The sequence below is a fragment of the Pseudophryne corroboree genome, chromosome 11, assembly GCF_028390025.1.
Source record: "Pseudophryne corroboree isolate aPseCor3 chromosome 11, aPseCor3.hap2, whole genome shotgun sequence".
NCBI lineage: Eukaryota > Metazoa > Chordata > Amphibia > Anura > Myobatrachidae > Pseudophryne > Pseudophryne corroboree.
Genome location: NC_086454.1, coordinates 134,334,136 through 134,358,553, shown reverse-complemented (window position 1 = coordinate 134,358,553; position 24,418 = coordinate 134,334,136). Strand labels below are relative to the sequence as shown.

The 24,418-nt window shown below is 44.9% G+C and overlaps 1 protein-coding gene across 3 annotated transcripts in view; it reads left to right on the top strand.

The window, feature by feature from the left end:
• PPP2R5B (protein phosphatase 2 regulatory subunit B'beta) overlaps positions 1–22,666 on the top strand; it is a 134,102-nt gene extending 111,436 nt beyond the window's left edge. For all 3 annotated transcript variants that reach the window (XM_063944833.1, XM_063944831.1, XM_063944832.1), the window contains exons 9-14: positions 3,793–3,846; positions 9,932–9,982; positions 11,988–12,107; positions 13,039–13,166; positions 15,789–15,890; positions 19,389–22,666. In XM_063944833.1, the coding sequence (XP_063800903.1) occupies positions 3,793–3,846; positions 9,932–9,982; positions 11,988–12,107; positions 13,039–13,166; positions 15,789–15,890; positions 19,389–19,524 (591 nt within the window). In that variant the 3' untranslated portion in view covers positions 19,525–22,666. The remainder of the gene's footprint in view (positions 1–3,792; positions 3,847–9,931; positions 9,983–11,987; positions 12,108–13,038; positions 13,167–15,788; positions 15,891–19,388) is intronic.
• Positions 22,667–24,418: the final 1,752 nt, after the last annotated feature.

The following is a 24,418-nucleotide window of genomic DNA, read 5'->3' as shown; positions in this document are numbered from 1 at the left end:
CTTGTCCAGTAAGTCCCATTGGAAGGTCCTCGTATGGAACCTGCCGAAGGGAATGGCCTCGTATGATGCCACCCTCCTTCCCAGGACCCGAGTGCAGTGATGCACTGACACCTGTTTTGGTTTTAATAGATTCCTGACCAGTGTCACGAGCTCCTGAGCTCTCTGTATCGGGAGATAAACCCTTTTCTGGTCTGTGTCTAGGATCATGCCTAGGAGAGGCAGATGAGCTGTAAGAACCAACTGCGACTTTGGAATATATAGAATCCCGCCATGTTGCCGTTACACTTCCAGAGAAAGTGATACGCTGTTCAGCAACTGCTCTCTTGATCTCGCTTTTATGAGGAGATCGTCCAAGTACGTGATAATAGTGACACCTTGCTTCCGCAGGAGCACCATCATTTCCGCCATTACCTTGGTGAATATTCTCAAGGCCGTGGAGAGACCAAACGGCAACGTCTGAAATTGGTAATGACAATCCCGTACCGCAAATCTGAGGTACGCCTGATGAGGTGGATAAATGGGGACATGAAGGTATGCATCCTTTATGTCCCGAGTCACCATAAAATCTCCCCCTTTCAGGCTTGCAATAACCGCTCTTAGCGATTCCATCTTGAACTTGAACCTTTTCAGGTATATGTTCAGGGATTTTAAATTCAATATGGGTCCGACCGAACCGTCTGGTTTCGGGACTACAACATGGTCGAATAATAACCCCCTCCTTGTTGAAGGAGGGGAACCTTGACCACCACCTGTTGAAGATACAATTTGTGAATTGCAGTTAACACTGTTTCCCTCTCGTGGGGGGAAGCCGGCAGGGCCGTCGGTGAGGGGGCATCTTCTCAAAGTCCAGCTTGTATCCCTGAGACACAATATCTATTGCCCTGGGATCTAACAGGGAGTGAACTCACTTGTGGCTGAACTTACGAAGGCGTGCCCCCACCGGGCCTAGCTCCGCCTGTGGAGCCCCAGCGACATGCGGTGGATCTTTGTAGAGGCCGGGGAGGACTTCTGTTCCTGGGAACTAGCTGTGTTGTGCAGCTTCTTTCCTCTGCCCCCGCCTCTGGCAAGAAAGGACGCACCTCGGACTTTCTTGTTTCTTTATTCGAAAGGCTGCATTTGATAATGTCGTGCTTTCCTAGGCTGTGCAGGAATATAAGGCAAAATATCAGAATTACCAGCTATAGCTGTGGAGACCAGGTCCGAGAACCCTTCTCCACACAATCCTCAGCCTTCCATATGCCTCTTAAGTCGGCATCATCTGTCCATTGCACATTCTACAGGACACGTCAAGCAGAAATCGACATAGCTTTGACTCTAGGACCCAGTATACTCATGTCTCTTTGGGCATGTTTTATATATATATATACCTATCTCTTAAGACAGCATCTTTAATATATATATATATATATATATCACTATATATACATATATATCTATATGCATACTAGGGTCTCAATCTCTGCTGATAAGGTACCTGTCCATGCTGCCACAGCGCTATAAACCCATGCCGACACAATCGCCGGTCTGAGTAGTGTACTAGAATGTGCACGCTATCTGCAGGATCCCTGAGAATAGCTAGTGCTACCTTCTGTGCAAACGTGACACCCTAGGGGAAGATTCCCATCACATCCTGGCCCTAGTGGGGAAAGGATACTGCCTGAGAATTCTTTGTGGGAAGCTGCAGTCTCTTGTCTGGAGATTCCCGCTCTTTTTCCTCATGAGAGGAGGGAAATTTACCTCAGCTTTCTTCCCCTTAACATGTGTACCCTTGTGTCAGGGACAAATGAGTCATCAGTGATATGCAAATCATCTTTTATTACAATAATCATATATTGAATACCTTTCAGCCATTTTGGCTGTAACTTTGCATTATCGTAGTCGACACTGGAGTCAAACTCCTTGTCGATATCAGTGTTTATTATTTTGGATAGTGAGAATTGTGAGACTCTGAAGATCTCTGTGACATAGGGACAGACATGGGTAGATTTCCTGTCTGTTCTCTAATCTTTTGTGCAATAAATTCACCTCAGCACTTACACATATCCAAACAGGTGTCGGCGTTGTCGACGGAGACACCCTCTCACACACATATTTGCTCTATCTCTTCCTTAGGGGAGCCTTTTACCTCAGACATGTCGACACAGACGTACCGACACACCACACACACAGGGGATGCTCTATTTGAAGACAGTTCCCCCACAAGGCCCTTTGGAGAGACAGAGAGAGAGTATGCCAGCACACACCCCAGCGCTATATGACCCAGGAATCACACAGTAAAGGCCCGTACACACTGGTCGATGTATCGGCCGTTCTCTTGAACGGCCGATACATCGCGGGACCGTCGGCCAGTGTGTACGGGCGATACGTCTGTGAACTCCGTCGTTCACAGACGTATCGCGTCGGCCGCGCAGCACAGCCGACAGCCAATATATCTAACGATATATTGGCCCGTCGCTGTGTGTGTACGGGGCGGTCGTCCGACCGCCCGTACACATGCTGCGGCGGCCGGCGGTGATAGACAGGTGAACTGGGCGGGCGCTCGCGCCCGCCCGCCCAGTTCATGACGTCAGTCCCCCGACGGATCGGGCTGTGTGTATGCACAGCACACTGCCCGATCCGTACATAGATATATCTGCAGATCAATTAATCTGCAGATATATCTACTAGTGTGTACCCACCTTAACTTAGTGTTAACCCAGTAGCTGCTGTATATATTGTTTTTACGCCAAATTTATGTGCCCCCCCCCTCTCTTTTTCACCCTCTCTATCGTGCTTCTGCAGGGGAGAGCCTGGGGAGCTTCCTCTCAGCGGAGCTGTGGAGAGAAAGTGGTGCTGGTGAGTGCTGAGGAAGAAAGCCCCGCCCCCTCAGCGGCGGGCTTCTCCCGCGATTTTGTGTAAAATTAATGGCGGGGGCTCATGCATATAACAGTGTCCAACTGTATATATGCTGCTTTTTGCCAGGAGGTAATCAATTGCTGCCCAGGGCGCCCCCCCCTGCGCCCTGCACCCTACAGTGACCGGAGTGTGTGGGTTAGTGTGGGCGCAATGGCGCACAGCTGCAGTGCTGTGCGCTACCTCATTTGAAGACAGGAGTCTTCTGCCGCCGATTTTGACGTCTTCTTGCTTCAACCCGCCGGCTTCTGACTTCTGGCTCTGCGAGAGGGACGGCGGCGCGTCTCCGGGAGCGGACGACAAGGTCAGGTCCTGTGTTCGATCCCTCTGGAGCTAATGGTGTCCAGTAGCCTAAGAAGCGCAACCTAGCCGCAGTTAGTAGGTTTGCTTCACTCCCCTCAGTCCCACGTAGCAGAGAGTCTGTTGCCAGCAGAAGCTTTCTGAAAATAAAAAACCTAACTTTAATACTCAGGAGAGCTCACTAAAATGCACCCAGCTCTGTCCGGGCACAGATTCTAACTGAGGTCTGGAGGAGGGGCATAGATGGAGGAGCCAGTGCACACCAGTAGTACTATATCTTTCTTAGAGTGCCCAGTCTCCTGCGGAGCCCGTCTATTCCCCATGGTCCTTACGGAGTCCCCAGCATCCACTAGGACGTTAGAGAAATATATATGTATGTATGTATGTATGTATGTATGTACGTACGTACGTATGTGTATATATATAATATTGCAAGCAGTGAGCACAAGTAAAGTTATATTCAATGAAATAAAGTGTGCGGTTCATGTATACTTAGTTGTGTGCAGCATATACAAGGTGCCGCAATAATAGATTATAGAGTGGGAAAGTCTATTGAGTTGCGTAGTGCTTTTAGTGTCTTGACGTATTTTCTTTCCGCAGCTTGCCTATTGTGCAGTTCAGTTCCTGGAAAAAGACTCCTCCCTAACAGAGCATGTAAGTTACACTGTTTTACCCATAATACCAGATTTTTACATTGTAAATGTTACTCCCTAATTAATATCAATTTACAGTGACCAGAAATAAATACAGACGGAGAGATTAAGTTAATATTCAGAGTAAGAGGAACATTGTGTTGTGCAGTTGGGAAATAGGGACAAATCCTTAAACCCTGGGAAAGTTGCCAGAAATTAGGGACAGTTGGCATCTATGCATTTTGCATTAATGTGGATAATGATTATAAGAAGAGGTTGGCCACTGCCTCATCATGACATTATTGTCCTGCAAGAGAAGGGGGGGGGGGGATTCTAGTTTAGCTGATGCTCTGTGCTTTTGAGGGCTAGATTTAAAAAGACAATAGTCATATAATCAAAATATAGCTATATATGCTGCATATTACTACTGCCCTCAAACTTGCAGAGATTCAGCAGCGTAAAGATCCTCAAAGTCCTGGGTAAACTACTGAGGGTCAGCATGGATGTGCAGCATCTTTGTGCTCATTAGGTCGATAACAGGGAGGCACTGGCTCCAAAAGGCTTCCTTCAAGCATTCGACTCAGTGGGTAGGAATGGAATATGTTTTAAATAAATGATAGAAAAGGAACTAGGATATCTGAATAATCTGAGAGCTAATTAGTAAAAAAAGTTTCTTTCAGCAATGGATCCATACCGCTCCTCCTACTCTTTCTGTGTTTTAAGAAAAATATTTTTCTGTTTTAATATGATATATAATATTCATACCTATGGATGTAACACTGAGAAAATAGCGGGTCATGGTCTATTTCAACTGGTATTGAAGTGATAATGTAACAGAAATGGAGGGTGTACTGACTGAATATTGGACGTTTGGTGTATACATGCGATGTATGATTAGATACTGTGCCTCACTTATTTGTTTAATGCATTTTGTGCTTCTGCTTTCTATGTAGTTTTTCTGTTCTCGCATACTCTAGTATTAGTAAAAACTCACCCTATAGTTAATTGTACAGTGGTTCACATGCTTGTATCTGATGCCAAACACAACAATTTAGTTGCTACAGTAACTATGTGGCAGTCTGATGTTCCTAAAGAGTCCCTATGAGAAACCATTGTACGTTGGCGATTCTATTATGGGTGTAATGTGTGTGGTGCACCTGGGTCCAGGGGGTGCCTGCAACGCATACACTGCACCCATGGTCTACTTACCTTTCCGGGGACCCGCGTTGGGCACTGCAGCCGAAATGGACAGGAGTGCTGGCGCCATGTTTCTATCTATCGATCTATCTATCTATCTATCTATCTATCTATCTATCTATCTATCTCATATCTATCTTTTTACCTGCCTCATATCTATCTACATCTATTTCTGATATTTCTCTATCTCACATCTATCTAAGGGCAGACTAGATGGGCCAAGTGGTTATTATCTGCCATCAATTTCTGTGTATCTATGTATCTATGACCTATTGACTGTTGACATTTTGACTGACGACCTATCATCTGGATATCGTTTACTTTTATGCATGCTTTTGCTTGATTAGCTCCTATCTGATAATCAGGTACTCAGTATTCACTAAGGCAGGGGGGTCTTGGAGGCACAATTTGCATCGTATGACATGTCCCCATCATGGGCAATGTTACTATTGAGAATATTATTGGGTGCATGCTGTACTTACTGGGTATTGTTACTACTGAGAATATTAATGGGTACATGCTGGGCATTGTTACTACTGAGAATAGTAATGGGTACATGCTGGGCATTGTTACTACTGAGAATAGTAATGGGTACATGCTGGGCATTGTTACTACTGAGAATAGTAATGGGTACATGCTGGGCATTGTTACTACTGAGAATATTAATGGGTACATGCTGGGCATTTTTACTACTGAGAATAGTAATGGGTACATGCTGGGCATTGTTACTACTGAGAATAGTAATGGGTACATGCTGGGCATTGTTACTACTGAGAATAGTAATGGGTACATGCTGGGCATTGTTACTACTGAGAATAGTAATGGGTACATGCTGGGCATTGTTACTACTGAGAATATTAATGGGTACATGCTGGGCATTGTTACTACTGAGAATAGTAATGGGTACATGCTGGGCATTGTTACTACTGAGAATAGTAATGGGTACATGCTGGGCATTGTTACTACTGAGAATAGTAATGGGTACATGCTGGGCATTGTTACTACTGAGAATAGTAATGGGTACATGCTGGGCATTGTTACTACTGAGAATAGTAATGGGTACATGCTGGGCATTGTTACTACTGAGAATAGTAATGGGTACATGCTGGGCATTGTTACTACTGAGAATAGTAATGGGTACATGCTGGGCATTGTTACTACTGAGAATATTATTGGGTATATGCTGTACTGGGTATTGATACTACTGAGAATAGGAATGGGTACATGCTGGGCATTGTTACTCCAAAGTGTGCAGGGGGGAGCTGGCCAGGACATGTGTGGGGGGCGAGCGCGAGTGCTAATCACAGTTCCTTGTTTTGTATATTGCTTACATCAACATAGGCTCTATATCATTTATATACTTGTCAAATGGGGTTCAAGGAGGGCTTTACCTGTGTGCTGGCCATCAGATGGGGCTTTACCTGTGTACTGGCCATCAGATGGGGCTTTACCTGTGTACTGGCCATCAGATGGGGCTTTACCTGTGTACTGGCCATCAGATGGGGCTTTACCTGTGTGCTGGCCATCAGATGGGGCTTTACCTGTGTACTGGCCATCAGATGGGGCTTTACCTGTGTACTGGCCATCAGATGGGGCTTTACCTGTGTGCTGGCCATCACATGGGGCTTTACCTGTGTACTGGCCATCAGATGGGGCTTTACCTGTGTACTGGCCATCAGATGGGGCTTTACCTGTGTACTGGCCATCAGATGGGGCTTTACCTGTGTACTGGCCATCAGATGGGGCTTTACCTGTGTACTGGCCATCAGATGGGGCTTTACCTGTGTGCTGGCCATCAGATGGGGCTTTACCTGTGTACTGGCCATCAGATGGGGCTTTACCTGTGTACTGGCCATCAGATGGGGCTTTACCTGTGTACTGGCCATCAGATGGGGCTTTACCTGTGTACTGGCCATCAGATGGGGCTTTACCTGTGTACTGGCCATCAGATGGGGCTTTGCTCTGTGTACTGGCCATCAGATGGGGCTTTGCTCTGTGTACTGGCCATCAGATGGGGCTTTACCTGTGTGCTGGCCATCAGATGGGGCTTTACCTGTGTACTGGCCATCAGATGGGGCTTTACCTGTGTACTGGCCATCAGATGGGGCTTTACCTGTGTACTGGCCATCAGATGGGGCTTTACCTGTGTACTGGCCATCAGATGGGGCTTTACCTGTGTACTGGCCATCAGATGGGGCTTTACCTGTGTACTGGCCATCAGATGGGGCTTTACCTGTGTACTGGCCATCAGATGGGGCTTTACCTGTGTACTGGCCATCAGATGGGGCTTTACCTGTGTACTGGCCATCAGATGGGGCTTTACCTGTGTACTGGCCATCAGATGGGGCTTTGCTCTGTGTACTGGCCATCAGATGGGGCTTTGCTCTGTGTACTGGCCATCAGATGGGGCTTTACCTGTGTACTGGCCATCAGATGGGGCTTTACCTGTGTACTGGCCATCAGATGGGGCTTTGCTCTGTGTACTGGCCATCAGATGGGGCTTTGCTCTGTGTACTGGCTATCAGATGGGGCTTTGCTCTGTGTACTGGCTATCAGATGGGGCTTTTCTCTGTGTACTGGCTATCAGATGGGGCTTTGCTCTGTGTACTGGCCATCAGATGGGGCTTTGCTCTGTGTACTGGCCATCAGATGGGGCTTTGCTCTGTGTACTGGCCATCAGATGGGGCTTTGCTCTGTGTACTGGCCATCAGATGGGGCTTTGCTCTGTGTACTGGCCATCACATGGGGCTTTGCTCTGTGTACTGGCCATCACATGGGGCTTTGCTCTGTGTACTGGCCATCACATGGGGCTTTGCTCTGTGTACTGGCCATCACATGGGGCTTTGCTCTGTGTACTGGCCATCACATGGGGCTTTGCATTACATACTGGTCATCAGATGAGGCTCTGTATTACATACTGGTCATTACATAGAGGGTGTTATGATATATGTACTCAGAACCCGAGAGACAGGGTGGCAATAGATGAGCTCCGAATACAGAAACGTGATGCTGCAGTACAAACTGAGATTTGCAGCAACCCCTAACGGAAAACCCTGACTCCGTTGTCCTTCCCTAGTGGTCGGTTAACGCCTGCGAGACTATGGTTTATTGGGCCCACAGCAGCCGCGTTTGAACGGGCGGATTAGGTCTGCCCGGACTTCGATGCCCTCCAGTCTTAGTAGGTGACAAGGCGTTAACCGAGACAGAGAGAGAACAAGGGGAAAACTAACTAAGACAGACACAAAAGAGAAATGGGAAACCACAGAAAATAATAAACTAATTTATGTGCGACGCAGCCGCCAAGAAAATCCGTAACCAAAGTAACGCTGCCCAAGTGCCAAATACGAATCCGTCGTAGTTCGGCAATGACAACAGTCGTGGACCTCCGCAGAAAGCATAACGGCAAGATAATTAGGATAATACGGCTTCAGCCGTAAGGTGCGGCAGAGCCGCTACTCACAACACCGGAAAAGGTGCACGTAGAAGCAACAGAACCCCAAGGCTGAAGATTCAGGATCACTAGACTGGAAGGCTGGAACAGATTCCCAGGACCAGGCTCCAGAAACCGGGACACAGGATGCAGGAACGATCTGGCAGAAAGCAGGAACACTCCAGAGGCAGGGTACAAGCTCCACAGGAAGCCATCGCCGGCGTGGCTGTCCTATTCTGGCTCCCATAAGAACCCCTGCAGACCAATCAGCAGGCAGCCCAGTCACCCGAATCCTGATTAATGCAGCTGCTCGCTGGCGCGCAGAACGCGGCGTCCCGGCTGCTTAGTAACAGCCGGGACAGCAGTGCAGGACGGCCGCCTGGCGTCTCCGGTTGCTAGGCAACCGGCCGGGGACAGAGAGTCAGCGGCGTAAGTGACACGCCGGCCCCATTGTCTAGCAATGGCCGGGAGCCGGCGCAACCCGCCACCGCTGACAGAGGACCTGTATTGTATAGTTGTTATACGTTAGTGCTCCGTGTTGTATACTAGTGGCAATGGTCTATGTTGTGTTTTACACTTCACCTTAGATAACGAACATGCTAGAATAGCCCCTGCATTATCATTATTATCTTTTATTTGTAAGGCACCACAATGTTTCTGCTGTGCCGTACATGGGCCCTCATTCCGAGTTGTTCGCTCGCAAGGCGAATGTAGCAGAGTTACACACGCTAAGCCGCCGCCTACTGGGAGTGAATCTAAACATCTTAAATGTGCGACCGATGTATTCGCAATATTGCGATCAAAACCGAGTTAGCAGTTTCTGAGTAACTCCAGACTTACTCTGCCTGTGCGATCAATTCAGTGCTTTTCGGTCCCGGCTGACGTCATAAACACACCCAGCGTTCGCCCAAGCACTCCCACCGTTTCTCCAGACACGCCTGCGTTTTTTCCGGAAACGGTAGCGTTTCCTGCCACACGCCCCTAAAACGCCGTACATCCGCCCAGTAACACCCATTTCCTGTCAATCACAATGCGTTCTCCGGAGCGACGAAAAAGCCGTGAGTAAAATTACTTTCTTCTTAGTAAAGTTACTTGACGCATGCGCAGTGCGAACATTACGCATGCGCACTAAGAGAATTCTCACTGCGATGCGATGAAAAATACCGAGCGAACAACTCGGAATGAGGGCCATGAAGTAGACATATAACATATCAGAATAAGTACACTAGGAAACATATACTGTACTTCCCAATTTCGGTAAGCACAACAGATAACCATAACATAACTACTAAACATCACTACAGTATAACGTCACATGGTCAATACCATGTGATGATGATGGCTTATGGTGGTAATGTTCTCTTCTGTCATTATCATGCATGTCATGCGCACCTTACTCTGATTACCTGTAATAACTAGAGCATCCAGCTACTGTTATTGCTGATGGGATTTGTAAAATCAATAAAAAATGTATTTGCAGGTAATTCGAGGTTTGCTAAAATATTGGCCAAAGACATGCACCCAGAAAGAGGTAAGACAATGTAATTGTTACTGTTAGTATGTTAGAAGTATTTGGAATGTGAAAATCTTCAGCAAATATTGTCAGCCGAGTATGAGCGGCCGACGCTGCCAAGGATTGAGGGACAAAATTATCATCCAAGATGGAAACACGTGTGGATGAGTTCTGGATCTATTGCAACCTGTTACCACTTACCTGGCACAGTTGTATTGGATGTGACCACAGTCGGCTGTGATACAGCCAGGCATGGACCATTCCGCAGGGATGTCCATCCCCTGGCTGTAACTGAGGAAATTGTAATGACCTTAAAATTGTTCATTAGTCTGTGTTCTCAATTCGACATTAAAGGGAATACAAGGGTCACTTTTTAATGTACAAAACTGTCGGCCAGAAATATATCCTCATACTACGCCAATATTCTAAGTCTGATGCATCTGTAACGGAATCAGTAGCATATGCAGCAGGCGCACTTACTCCCAGATACTCTTACACACAACATGCGAGCACAAGTGACATCTGCTGTAAGGATTCAGTTAAATAAGGGAGCACAAGTACAGAGTCTGCAAATGGACATAGGCATACACTTTATTTTTCTTTCTTTTTTGAGCAGCCATAGAACAGTTTTGCAAAGAAAAACGGGGTATACCAAGGTATACTCGGGCGCTTGTAACTCGAGATGCTTTACTGAGCAGCTGCCTCTGAAAATCGGGGAAGTCACTCCCACAATACACAAAAAATGTACAGAAAAAGAAAGAAGGCTGCGTTTATTAATAAAATGAGAGATAATGAATTTAAATATATAAAATTCATAAACCATAAAATTGCATACATGTCACTAAATTCTAAAAAGTATGAATTCATACACTTATATTTGAGTACTGTTACCCAGTTGGTCAGGAACTGGCTGTAGATGATTGGAGGAGTCCGTTCCAATAATGTTCCCCTGTAGTAAGGAGCTTGTCCAAATCACTGAATTGAGTAAAGGTCCAAATAGAGGTGTGTAGGTCGCCGATAGAGGATGTTATGCTCCATTTTATCCTCCAGAAATGGATCAGTGATTGGTGATGATCAGGGGATGGTCCGGTCCTCCGCTCCTGTTTACCTGACTGGAGTGGGTAAACACCTGACGCGTTTCGCTGCGTTCAGCTAGCAGCTTTTTTCCTGACTAACTGGGTAACAGTACTCAAATATAAGTGTAAGTATTACTTTTTAAAATTTAGTGACATGTATACAATTTCAGGGTTTATGAATTTTATATATACTTAAATTCATTCTCTCTCATTTTATTAATAAATTGTACAATTCAGTATTTAAATATCGCTCTGGTATATGGTTAATTTTTTTAAAACATCAAAGCACAGAACAGATTTGTTCAGTATGTTAAACTTAGTATGAGTCCCTGATGTTTTTGCAAGAATGTGTTTATGGCAAAGGGCATAGATTTAATACCCAAACATTTTGATGGAGTAACTGGGCTGCTCCGGGATTGCACACATCCTGCAAAATCAAACTCCTGCTTGGCATGCCATGAAGGCATAGTTGGGGAGGGCTGTTCCTGTGTAGGTGTGGGCACGCATAGTGCATTTCCAATCCGACCTCCACACCCAAACTAGGGTGTGCAGTATCTTCATACATACTGTAAAATGCACACTGTCAGAGTGCTTTCTGTTTTCTGTACAGTCATGCAAGTAGGTATATACAGTACAGCAGCAAGCTTTCATATTTATAGTAACTAATATATTAGCTATACTGTAGATGTTTTTGCATTACAATATAGCTGTGCCATTAAGGAAGGTTTGATTTTGATTTATATTGATATTTTGATTTATATTATGAGAAAATGCACTTCCAATAGTTGTTTGCAATTGTCCAAGGAAAAAGAGCTTACCATTCAACCTTGTTCATTTATGTTATATGATCATTTCTTTTGAAATTGTTCCGTTAACGCAATCAGTGAATACTTAACTAGTGAATATTCCATTTGACTGGCAATATTATGGCTGATATATTCTTACAGGTGATGTTCCTTGGAGAGTTGGAAGAGATTCTAGATGTTATCGAGCCTTCTCAGTTTGTTAAGATTCAGGAGCCACTCTTCAAACAGATTGCCAGCTGTGTCTCCAGCCCTCACTTCCAGGTATATATGCTTCAGATGGCTCTTGTACAAGAAGAAATTGTGCTAAATCATTGAGCTTTGGTCATCCAATATGTACAGATCCGCCCCATGCTACTCTAAGGCATCGGTGGACTAAGTCGAAGATCATGCCACTGGATTCCCAATACACTTTTCAAGGCATGAATGGAAACTTGTGACTGTATTATAGAAGCAGGATGCAGCTTGTTTCTTGAGAGCAAAAATGTTCCCACTAGTATAAATGAGTATGTATGAGAATATCACAGTTCTAGAACATGAGCTACGGTTGGACTATGTAGGTTCAGTTTTAGGGCTTGGGCAATTGTATTGTCTGTATTTATTTAACATGAAATTGTAGACACTTTAAAACATGGTCTGTCTCGTCTTATTGAACATCAATTGCAAACTTAGGGGGTTATTCAGAGTTGTTGGCAAACCAAAAAAGCACTCTAATGGGCAAAAACCATGCTGCACTGCAGGTAGGGCAGATGTAACATGTGCAGAGAAAGTTAGATTTGGGTGGGGTATGTTCAAACTGAAATCTAAATTGCAGTGTAAAAATAAAGCAGCCAGTATTTACCATGTAAAGAAACAATATAACCCACATAAATCTAACTCTCTGCACATGTTACATCTGCCATAACTGCAGTAGAGTAAGTTTTGCCCATTAGTGTGCTTTTTTGGTTTGTTAACAACTCTGAATAACCCCCTTAATCCATCCAGACACCATCACTAGAAAGTGCAAATGGTTGGACCTTTGTCCTGTACCCCGGGCAGTTTCCCCTTTTTTAAAACAGCCCTATCCATTCACACCCTTCTTTGTTCGTTGCCTGAAGTCATTTCCTGCTCTTCTTATTTTAGTTGTTGTCTTAACACTTTGACATCTCATTTCCTAATTTTTCTCAATATCATTCTTATTAATATCCTTTCTCAGGTTGCAGAGCGAGCACTTTATTTCTGGAACAACGAGTATATACTTAGCCTGATAGAGGAGAACTGCCACACCATCCTGCCCCTGATATTCAGCACCCTCTACCAGGTCTCCAAAGAACACTGGAACCAGTAAGTGTTGCACCAGGAAGAATATCACTATGGATTGGCTTTCATGTACTGTATTCATTTTAGGAAGTTGCTCTTACTTCTGTGTGAGTCTTGCCATAACTGATTCTATGCAATATTTCAGAACTGGACACAATATGGGGGGGTATTCATAAAGTACCGTTTTTTCGACTGGTTGAAAAAACTGCACTAATTCGACAAGGGATTCAATTGTGGACATTTTCGCCCATTTTTTAATCCATTTTCGGCCATGCCGTTTCACTTTTTTTTGTTGAATCAGCATGGGCGAAAAATTCTGGCGATAATGCCAGCAAATTCGCCAATACACGTGGTTTTTCGCCAGTGCTGAATTTTTCGACCACTCGAAAAAACGACACCGGCATTGCTGCATTGAATAGGTCGAATGTAAATTCGACCTAAAGACGGGCGAAAAGTGCCGTTTTTTCGACTGGTCAAAAAAATGGCACTAATTGAATACCCCTCTATGTTTATTAGCAGAATACACCATAGAAGCCTGTTCTTGATCGGTCTTATTCCGTGTCTACTGCAGTATAGCTGTACAATGCAAATAACAAACAACATTGACATGGACATTTCTAGGTGTGTACTAGATAACCGTTTTCTTCTGCAACATTCTAAGGGCCTCAAGTACAGTTGGACACATTTGCATCCAAAATATATATATGTAAATTGCACCATACAAAAATTATGAATTTACAGGTTAATTATGAGTTGCATGTATCTTAGGTTGTGTGTGACTCAACATAGACATGTTTAAAGCACATCAAAATGGGTGTGATATAGAAGATCAACAGTCATTAGGTCGACGGGGTCAAAAGGTCAACATGGAAGTGGTTGACGCAGAAGATGTCGATACACATTTTAAAAAGGTTTTTTGGTGTCATTTTCTATGTTTCATGATATGTGACCACAATTTTAGCAAATGTAGACTCTCGTGGGCTCGCGCCGCTTCGGGCAAGGTTACTATTCCCAATTGTAGTCCACGTGTATGGTAAATCAGGCAGAAATTGGAAAAATGTGACAAAAATTGTGTCAGCCATTGTCATGTCAACCTTTTGACCCTGTCGACCATTTCGACCTAAAACATGTCGACCATATGGTATCGACTTACTGTCTAGACAGTGTAGAGCGTCCTGCTATGGAAAGCCGTTCACCCCAACTGACATCGCTAGGCGAAATGGGGTGGGGGGGGGGGGGGGTGATCGCTCAGTGTGTATGCAGTGAGCGATTTTCAGCCCAGCGATGTCAACGATATTCGCTGTTCATACACGCTGGGCAAAAACCAGTGTGTATGGACCTTTACATAATTTAAGATGGATCATAATAAATGCTTTTTATTCTATTTTCCATGATTTTCCATCATGCATTATGTAAAAGGGCAGTGGGTGTCTATTCTATTTCAATTAGAGATCACTGATCCTTATAAAATCTTCATTTGGCCCCAGTGCTGTAAGCTGAGAAAAGCATAAAGGAGCCGAGGCATAAGGGAACCATCTGTATCTATCTTCAATTTCTTACCCGGTTTTCAACCCAAACTGTTTTCCTGCATTCACCCTGCAACAAGCCCTCTCTCCTCTCCTCTTATCCCGATGTTTCCCCATCCCATGACTAGTGTCACTGACTATCCCGATGTTTCCCCATCCCATGACTAGTGTCACTGACTATCCCGATGTTTCCCCATCCCATGACTAGTGTCACTGACTCTATCCCGATGTTTCCCCATCCCATGACTAGTGTCACTGACTCTATCCCGATGTTTCCCCATCCCATGACTAGTGTCACTGACTCTATCCCGATGTTTCCCCATCCCATGACTAGTGTCACCGACTCTATCCCGATGTTTCCCCATCCCATGACTAGTGTCACCGACTCTGTCCCGATGTTTCCCCATCCCATGTCTAGTGTCACTGACTCTATCCCGATGTTTCCCCATCCCATGTCTAGTGTCACTGACTCTATCCCGATGTTTCCCCATCCCATGTCTAGTGTCACTGACTCTATCCCGATGTTTCCCCATCCCATGTCTAGTGTCACTGACTCTATCCCGATGTTTCCCCATCCCATGTCTAGTGTCACTGACTCTATCCCGATGTTTCCCCATCCCATGTCTAGTGTCACTGACTCTATCCCGATGTTTCCCCATCCCATGTCTAGTGTCACCGACTCTATCCCGATGTTTCCCCATCCCATGTCTAGTGTCACTGACTCTATCCCGATGTTTCCCCATCCCATGTCTAGTGTCACTGACTCTATCCCGATGTTTCCCCATCCCATGTCTAGTGTCACTGACTCTATCCCGATGTTCCCCCATCCCATGTCTAGTGTCACTGACTCTATCCCGATGTTTCCCCATCCCATGTCTAGTGTCACTGACTCTATCCCAATGTTTCCCATCCCATGTCTAGTGTCACTGACTCTATCCCGATGTTCCCCCATCCCATGTCTAGTGTCACTGACTCTATCCCCGATGTTCCCCCATCCCATGTCTAGTGTCACTGACTCTATCCCGATGTTTCCCCATCCCATGTCTAGTGTCACTGACTCTATCCCGATGTTTCCCCATCCCATGTCTAGTGTCACTGACTCTTTCTGTATTTCCTCCAGGACAATTGTCTCCTTGATTTATAACGTCCTTAAAACTTTCATGGAGATGAATGGAAAACTCTTTGATGAACTCACAGCATCCTATAAACTTGACAGACAGCAGTAAGTCATCTTATGGAAATCATAATAAAACATGATTGGAATAAGAATACATCCACGTATGTATGCTACTTTGCTGAAACTGTGCTCTTGGTTAATTCAAATATATTTTAGTTTCCACTGATTCATTTTCCAGTAGATACACTGGTCTTCTAAACTGTATGACATGGTAAGCTATTTGCTTTGCAATAGAAAATAACTACCATGTCTGTTAATACAGAAAATACCTAAGTTTCAGTGATCAGAATGACATAAAGCAATGCAGCAACAATAATCCCTCCTAGATAGAATACAGGTCAGAAAGCACCTATTGAGGACTGGGCTCTCTTTCTAAGGCTTGTGATGAAGAGCAGGTACTTTTGAGGACGCACTAGCTATTTATTGAAGAAAAATATATTAGTTACAACTGTTACCATCAGGTGGCGATATAAACCACTTAGGCATCGTGTGCTGTTTCACCATATATGATACGTTTTGCTTTAGAGAATGTTCTACAAATGAGAACTGTTGATGACCACAATGGAGATTTCGTTGACAACTTTTACCCTATTCTATTTTTTTTTCTGCCACATATTTAAAACAAATTTGTCTTTATAGTTTTGAATAGAGCAGTGATTCCCAAACTTTTTTGAATCACAGCGCCCTAGAGCAGGCCTGGCCAACATTTGGTTCTCCAGCTGTTGTGAAACTACAAGTCCCAGTATGCCCTACAACAGTTTTGCTATTAGGGAATGTTGAAACTGTGGCAGGGCATGCTGGGATGTGAAGTTTCAAAACAGCTGGAGAGCCACAGGTTGGCCAGATCTGCCATAGAGTCAGGGCCGGTTCTAGGGTTTGCAGCGCCCCAGGCGGGCAATATGGGCATGGCTTCATACAGGGGGCGTGGTCAGTTACGCCCCCTGTACAGTAGTAGCACAGCTGAAATTATGTGTGGTGCGCGATGACGTCATCGCGCACCGCACAGCAAAGGTCCTCTCCAAGAAGGGAAACTAGACGCTATGCATCTAGTTCCCTTCACAGCGGGGGGCAGCGGCAGCGGGACAAAGCGGGCAGCGGGGGGCACAGCAGCAGCGGATCTTGCCATGCTGCGGCGCCCTCCGGATGGCGGCGGCGCCCGGGCAAAAGTCCTGCTTGCCCGTGGCAAGATCCGCTACTGGATAGAGTATCAGCAATTTTTGAAGGCATCCTAGGCCAAAAGTTTTTTGTTGATAAATAATAAAAAATAAGTAAATAGTGCTTATATGTCATCCTTGGGTTTAGTTATGTGGTGATGGACGTAGGGGGTAATTCAGACTGCATCGCTGCAGCGATCGCAGTCTGAATTACTATGCGCAGTGCGCATGCGTGGCAGGCATACTACGCATGTGCAGCCAGTGAGATGCGAAAGCATTTCACTGGTGGGATCGCCTCTGCCTGATTGACAGGCAGAGGCGGTCACGAGGCGGTCACGGCCGTGCCAACGGCTTCCGGACAACGGAGGCATGTCTGGACCGTTGGGGGGGGCGGCCCGCAGCGGCTGCGTGACGTCAAATGAAGCCACTGCGACCAGGGATGTGGCAGTTAGCCCCCTGCCAGAGCGCAGGATCTGCGCTGGCAAGGAGCTACTTGTCAGGTACAAAAGCATCGCTGCCGTGCAATGCTTTTGTGTCTGGGGGGGACAGGGCCTGACATGTGGGGCGAACTAGCTCTGTGCTGGGCGCCCCCCCCCCCCAGGTCAGAGTAAATGATTGAAGATGTGCTAAATTTTAGCAAATCTACGATCATCTGTGAATTACCCCCATAGTTGTGGTTCTAATTGTCCATGTATTTTGGGGGTCATTCCGACCCATTCGCACGCAGCGGTTCTTCGGTGCAAAAGGGGCGGAAATGCGCATGCACGGCAGACGCATTGCGCATTGTTGCCTGGCGACGATTGTCGCCGGGCAACGCCGCCTCCAGCGACAAATGTGATCGCAGCGGCGATCGCAAGAAGATGAACAGGCAGGAGGCGTTCCGGGGTGGATACTCACCGTTTCCAGCCGTTTTCAGGGAGAGGTAAGAAAAACGCAGGCGTGTCCAGGTGAACGGAGGGCGGATGTCTGACATCACAGCCGGGACCTGCATTGCTGGAGCCGTCGCACAGGGCTGCACAAGCGTTCACAGCCCTGCTATGCTAAAATACACTCCCCCATAGGCGGAGATTAGTTGATCGCACCAGCAGCAAAATGTTGCATGGTGCGATCAACTCGGAATGAGGGCCTTTATGTTTGTCAGCCACCAGAACTGGTTTTGCCTATCACTTTGACCATAAATAATTTGTTTTGGTCCTGGACCACCACCCCGAGGCACCTCTGCAAGTGTCTCAAGGCACCCCAGGGTTCCAGCTAGGCACAGTTTAAGAACCACTGGAACAGAGCATTATTTTTTATTTTTGCTTGGTTGTAGTTAGAGTGTTTTACAGTATTTTTAGTACTTTTTTATTATTCTATTACCAAGCCGTCAAAATGATAGAACAACATAACAGTAGTGTGCTCTCCCGAATGGAGCAACACTTGAATTGCTCTGTCCGGCACTATCCAGTAGCTGCCCACGCACAAAACACTTGAATTCCCCCCAGAGGGTCGAGGAGCTGCGTTAGCCTTTTATTATATAGCAAGTTAAAGCTCAAGTCTGGGCTTCAGCTTCAACTGTGCATGCATGAAGAAGCTAGCCATTCTCACACACATAGAAAACAGATACCTGGCTCCAGCTGTACTTCCAGTGCGACATTCTGTTGACCTGCTGCTCCAAAATATGGGGGCACCCTACCCCCACACAAAAAAGTTGTAAATACCAAACACAAAAAGTAATACCGACGCCGGAATCCCGCCAGCCGGAATACCAGCTCACTGGGGCTATTCCTACTCGTGGGTGTCCACGACACACCCATTCAGTGGGAATAGATCTTGTGGCGAGTGCAGCGATCCTACAAGGAGCCTCGTAGCGCTCGCCGCGTTGCTGGCATTCTGGCGTGCGGGATGCTGCTGTTGGCATACTGACAGCTGGCATCCCGACTGCCGGGAATACATATGTATTCCGTATATGCTCTGTGTGGCTATCCTCATGCTCACACCAGACCCTATATTTCTTGTACCTAAAACAATCTACTTCATTTATTTTCCCCTTATTGTCATTACTATTTATTCACAAAAAGGAGAAAATAAATGAAGTACGTTGTTTTAGGTCTCACACATGTACGTATTTCCTCAGGCTGGCCCTGCAACGTGGAAGGTCATTTCTTCCTTCTCCAGGCCAGTAGCACTGAGGCAGCTGATTATCTGCTGCCTCTGCATGATAGGAAATCCTAGGTGGACTATGGATCGCTGCAACAAGAGCCAATAGAAAACTAACCTTATCACCATAGAACCAAAAGTGTGTAAAGTCATATAACATTCTCTCTGTGTACTACTGCAAAGAGACCACAACACCGCCAATTATAACTTGCTTAGTCATAAATCACAAACATGTTCATTTCTTCTACAGGGAGCTGAAACGAGAAAAAGATCGTCAGGAGCTTTGGAGGAAGCTGGACGACCTCCGTCTAAAAAAGATGAATGGCCTAGAAGAAGCGCAAATGAACCAGCTTAATTTACAGCACAGCCGAGCGAGTAAGAGTTAGGAGACCTCATCACCACTTTCCACTATTTACCAGAAGACCACTGCAGCAAATCCACACTCCCTCCTCCCCATATTCCACCCTCTCTTTGTTTAGAATTCCTCACATCTTCCTTGAAAGGGAACAGCAGCAGCCCAAGCTGCAATCCTACAACCATCAACAACACATGGGATTATAACATTCCAGGGAAGACTCCTTTTCATGTTGTAGTAGGTGTATTTCTTGTTCCTGGAGGAGCAGAACATGTTAAAGGCTTGTCTACAAATAACCATTTGCCAACGTATGTTAGCAAGAGTAAAGACTTCTGGGAAAAGCCATTGTGCATCTCTGTCACTTCTTATCCAATGACATTGTGAAGTTGTATGAAGATAGTGATCAGGACCAATTACTACAACATTAAAGGCTTCTTGGAAAAGAAACACTGAAAAGTTCTGTCACTTCCTGTCCAGTGGAAGTAGGGGCTTCTGGGAAGTTCCCTGGATCTGTCACTCCTTGTGAAAGTAAAGGCTTCCGGGCAAGCCTGTCACTGGTCTACTTCAGTCATATTCTGACCTTGAGAGCTGAGGCTTCTGGGAAAGCCTTCTTAGTTGTCAGCAATTCTCACTTTCTGTTTGTGAAACCAGAGGCTTCTGGAAAGGCCTGTGTCTTGTGTCTGTCACCTTCTGTTTGTGAGAGCAGAGACTTCTGGGAAAGTCTCTCCACTAATCATATTTATCCCGTCAATAAGTCAGGGCTTCTGGGAAGCCAGTTCTGAACCATGACCGCGGCTACCCTCCACCCACACACACCCCTATTCTATTAAACAAAGGATTCACACAAAAAAAAAAAAAACATAATGACCTAAAGTAATGTCAGGCTGGAAAATTACCACCATGCTGGATTCATGGGAGCAAAGGCTTCTCAGTAGCCTGACCTGTCCATCTACTAACCAGAAGCAGGCTTTCAGAATATGAATATACCAAGTCAGTTAACAAGTCTGTTGAGTATAAGATGACTAAATAGGAAATTATATGAACTCCGTTTTGTAGGAAAAATTGAAAATAATTGATAAAGGGAAAGGGAGCTTAAATTCAATAACTTGCAAAGACTTGTAAAATAATTGACATCAGATCCCTTAAATACACAACTTTTAAAGGTTTCATGCTGCTAAATAAGTAAACATTATTGGGCAATAGGGTGCATTTTAGTGATACATTGGTGTTGTTCATGGAGTAACACATTGGGAGCCATTTTTTCTTAAGAGCACACGTTTTAGGTTTACCTGGCTTTCACTTTACAGTAGATTATTAAAGTTTCTTCAGTCAGTCCTTTTGCCCAGGTATACCTAACAAATTATGTTTAATGTCTTTCCTTAAGAACAAACTACTCATGGAATATCTTCAAATCAAAAAGACATTAAAATGTTGGGTAATGTAAACATGTGAGAGAAACAACATGTTTTTATTTTTACCTTCAGCATTTAGTTGCCAGTGTTATGTCTCTGGCTACCGTGCATGAGAGCAAAGGATTCTGGGTGTCACAGCAGACATTTGTAAAGTGCTGTGGTCAGCTGGGCTGGCTGGACTGACTGGGAGGATGCTATGCTGCTAGAAAACTAGGAAATAATGAACAGTGGCATTGTTTGTGAAAGCTGAGGATCAAACCTATTTGCAGTCCATGTGGGTTTTGTTAGATATTATTGCAATAAGCTGTTAACCGGGTGTCTATTAGGGCAATTCCAGGGTAATTCCCAAGTTCAGACTTCAGTAATGTGATTTTTACAACACACTTTTGTGTTCTTAACAAGACTGTGTCTGTAAGCATCACTACAGATGGAAATAAAGAACATATTTAAAATATACCCTGACTTCGGAAAATCCTCACCTACGTTGAAAATTGTTCAATGAAGCAACATGTGGGTATATAAAACGTGCACCTATTATACCCCTTAAGAATCGTTTTTTTTTTTTCTTATTTATCTGTATGTAGAAAGAAAATGTTGCTCCCTGTCAGTTTGCAGAGCCCCAATGCAGTTTGAAGTGTTATTTAAGCCACTAGAGAAAACCTCTGTGCATGTCACCAGAGAATGGTAGAGGTGGGTCCATGTTTATCTTGGCCTTAACCTATCTCGAGATTGTCCATAAACACAAAATTAATTTAGACAAATGAAATATCTCAGTGACAAGTGTACACAGCTGTTTAATGTTACAATGTTTTACCAGAGGATACTGGGAAAGAAACACGTGTGACAACTGCAAGCATGAATCAGACTTTGATATTTCCTTAAAATAGGGTGAGATTCCATTCTGACTGACATCTGGCAACAAACTCTAAAAGATCCCAACAATGCCCTGCATATACAGTAAGAGAAACTTGTGTCCGAAATGATACGCCTTCCATTATCAAACAGCAAGACTTTGTTCTCTTCTGTAAGAGAGAACTATCTATTTGCCCAATTAGATGAGCAGGAGATTGAATATTTCTGCCACTCTTTTCGCATATGTGTGTGTGTTGGGGGGTGGGACATTGATCCCCTTCTTAATGGTATGAAATAACCTATTCTCAAGAAGTATATATAAATATAATGCGTGCAATGTTTTCATTTTTTATTTTTTTAAATGATTATTTATGGTATTATTTATTTCGTATTTAATATGGTCCGCGTTTAATTTGTTTAGTTCACTGAGGGAAGGGGGAGGAGTGGGGTGAATATGATATTTAACCTGTTCACTGCTGAATTAAATGCTGGGTCTCAGAAATATGTCCTGTTTTTCTATCTGTACTCTTTCACAGAGAAATCTTAGATTCATCACGTATATTGTGCTTCTCTCCATGTTGGAGGAAGTATGGCTAAGATACTTCAAAGCATAGTTATTAAGAAGATGACATTGTGGTCAGATGTACACTGTTTAAATAGCCATAGTACTGACAGATGTCCTTTTTTCTAAACAATGATCAGGTAACTATGTAGAAAAGGTAATATCATCCTTAGGAACCATTTGGGTTCTACCTGTCATTTTTCTATCTGTTTAGAAAATCAAAGTACATGTCTTATTGGTTGCTATGGGCATCAACATTAGTTACCTGTGAGAGGGTGTTCACAAATGTATACAATATGTTTTGCATGAATCTTATTAAGTGAAATAAGAGTACCTACCATGTCTAATTGATGTGTCTTTTTAATGTCCTTATAATGCCAGTGTATCTTTAATAATCATACAGTGTTGGTCAAATTGGTGAAAATTACAACATGGAAGAGCCAAATTGCACAGTGTATAACCATCTTAAATATATTAGATACATATGCACTTATCTGCAAAATCTGCCAATATATGCATTACAGTTTCCATTAAATTGGTGGAACACGGAGCAATTGTGTTGGGTAACAGGACAGTTTTTGATCAATTAGTTCAGACATTGGGGTAAATGTATTATGCTTCGTTATGAGGCAGAAATGGTATCATCGCACATTATGTTCACTGATACCGCTTCTCTCCCATGTATGACAGCGGCGGTGCGAGCAAGATATGCGGGGGACAATGTGTGACTGACCTTTCCGACAACTTCAGCTAGCTGCAGCTGTCATTGCCCATCACACAGCACTGTCACCAGCTGTCGCTCGCCACCAGGTTACTAAAAGGAGTAGTTGTTGACGTGAATAGTGAAAGTATTATCCTGCCGGCGTTGTTCCTCCCACTAATGTCAGAGATCCTTTAACCTACTTGGAATTAGCATCTACCAAGAGAAGAGCTCGCCAACTGCAGCACTGCCGGTGACTGCAGCTGCTACAAAGGATCAATCTGGAGGCGTTGGCGGGCAGCAGAAGCTGTGGGTGAGAATGACAAGTCTCACTCTGCGCAGTGGCAGCCGCTGCATAATTTGGATTATTGGCTGGCGATTTTGTGCCCACAGCGCATATGCACTGCTGTCCCACACCTTGTTACAGTCCTGTTCTGTTTGTGCAAGGGAAAAAACCCTAGACACTGCACAAAGCACAATCCAGGTGTGTAGGGGGGAAAACGTAATAAAACACAATATTTAGTTTCCATCTAGTGACAAATTCAATGCGCTGCTGTCAGTCGATACGGTATAGTTAGGGGTGTATCTAGGATTACATGCGTCTCTTGCACAGTAAGGTGCTAACACCCCCCCCCCTCTCTCATATTTGATATAGGGAAGGCATGTGTGCCAAAGAGAGAGTGTGGTCTTGTGAAGAAGGGGCGTGGTCACACAATAGTACCCCCAATTCAAATTACGCCACACAGTAGTGCCCCTTATATAACACCTCATAGTAGTGTCCCTTATTCACATTACACTACACAATAGTGTCTCCTTTTACCACTGACATCTAAATCCCAGGTTATTGCACGTGAACGCACATCAAGCTGGGATTTTCTCCTTGGAAAAGGGTCTGTGCAGGTCCAATGAGCCAGGTATCCTTCCTGGGTTGCTAGTGCCCATTTTCCAACAAAGTCCCGGGTCTGACCCGAGATTTGGAGCACCGTTCCAAACGAGGTTAGACCACCATAATGCCAATCCTGGTTATTCCCGGATAAGAGCCGTTCACACTGCACACAGAGTTGATATAATCTCCTTGCGCTGGAATGTAGCTCTCCCAGTGCTGTAAACAGGACCCAGGTTTGACGACCCAGGTTACCCATTTACACTGCTGCATACCCGGTTCCTTCCTGGCTCACTATACCCTTTTCCCACTGAGTAAAATCCCGGGTTGATGTGCATTGCATGGCCCGGAAAATCGCACAGCAGACAGGAGCCACTAATGCTGACACCGGTGTCCGGCACCACACTACAGTAAACAAACTCAATATAAACTACAGCTCCCAACAGCCCTTGCACAGGCTGCTGGGAGCTGTTGTTTATTTTGAGCTTGATCCCTGTGGTGCGGTGCGGTGCTAGT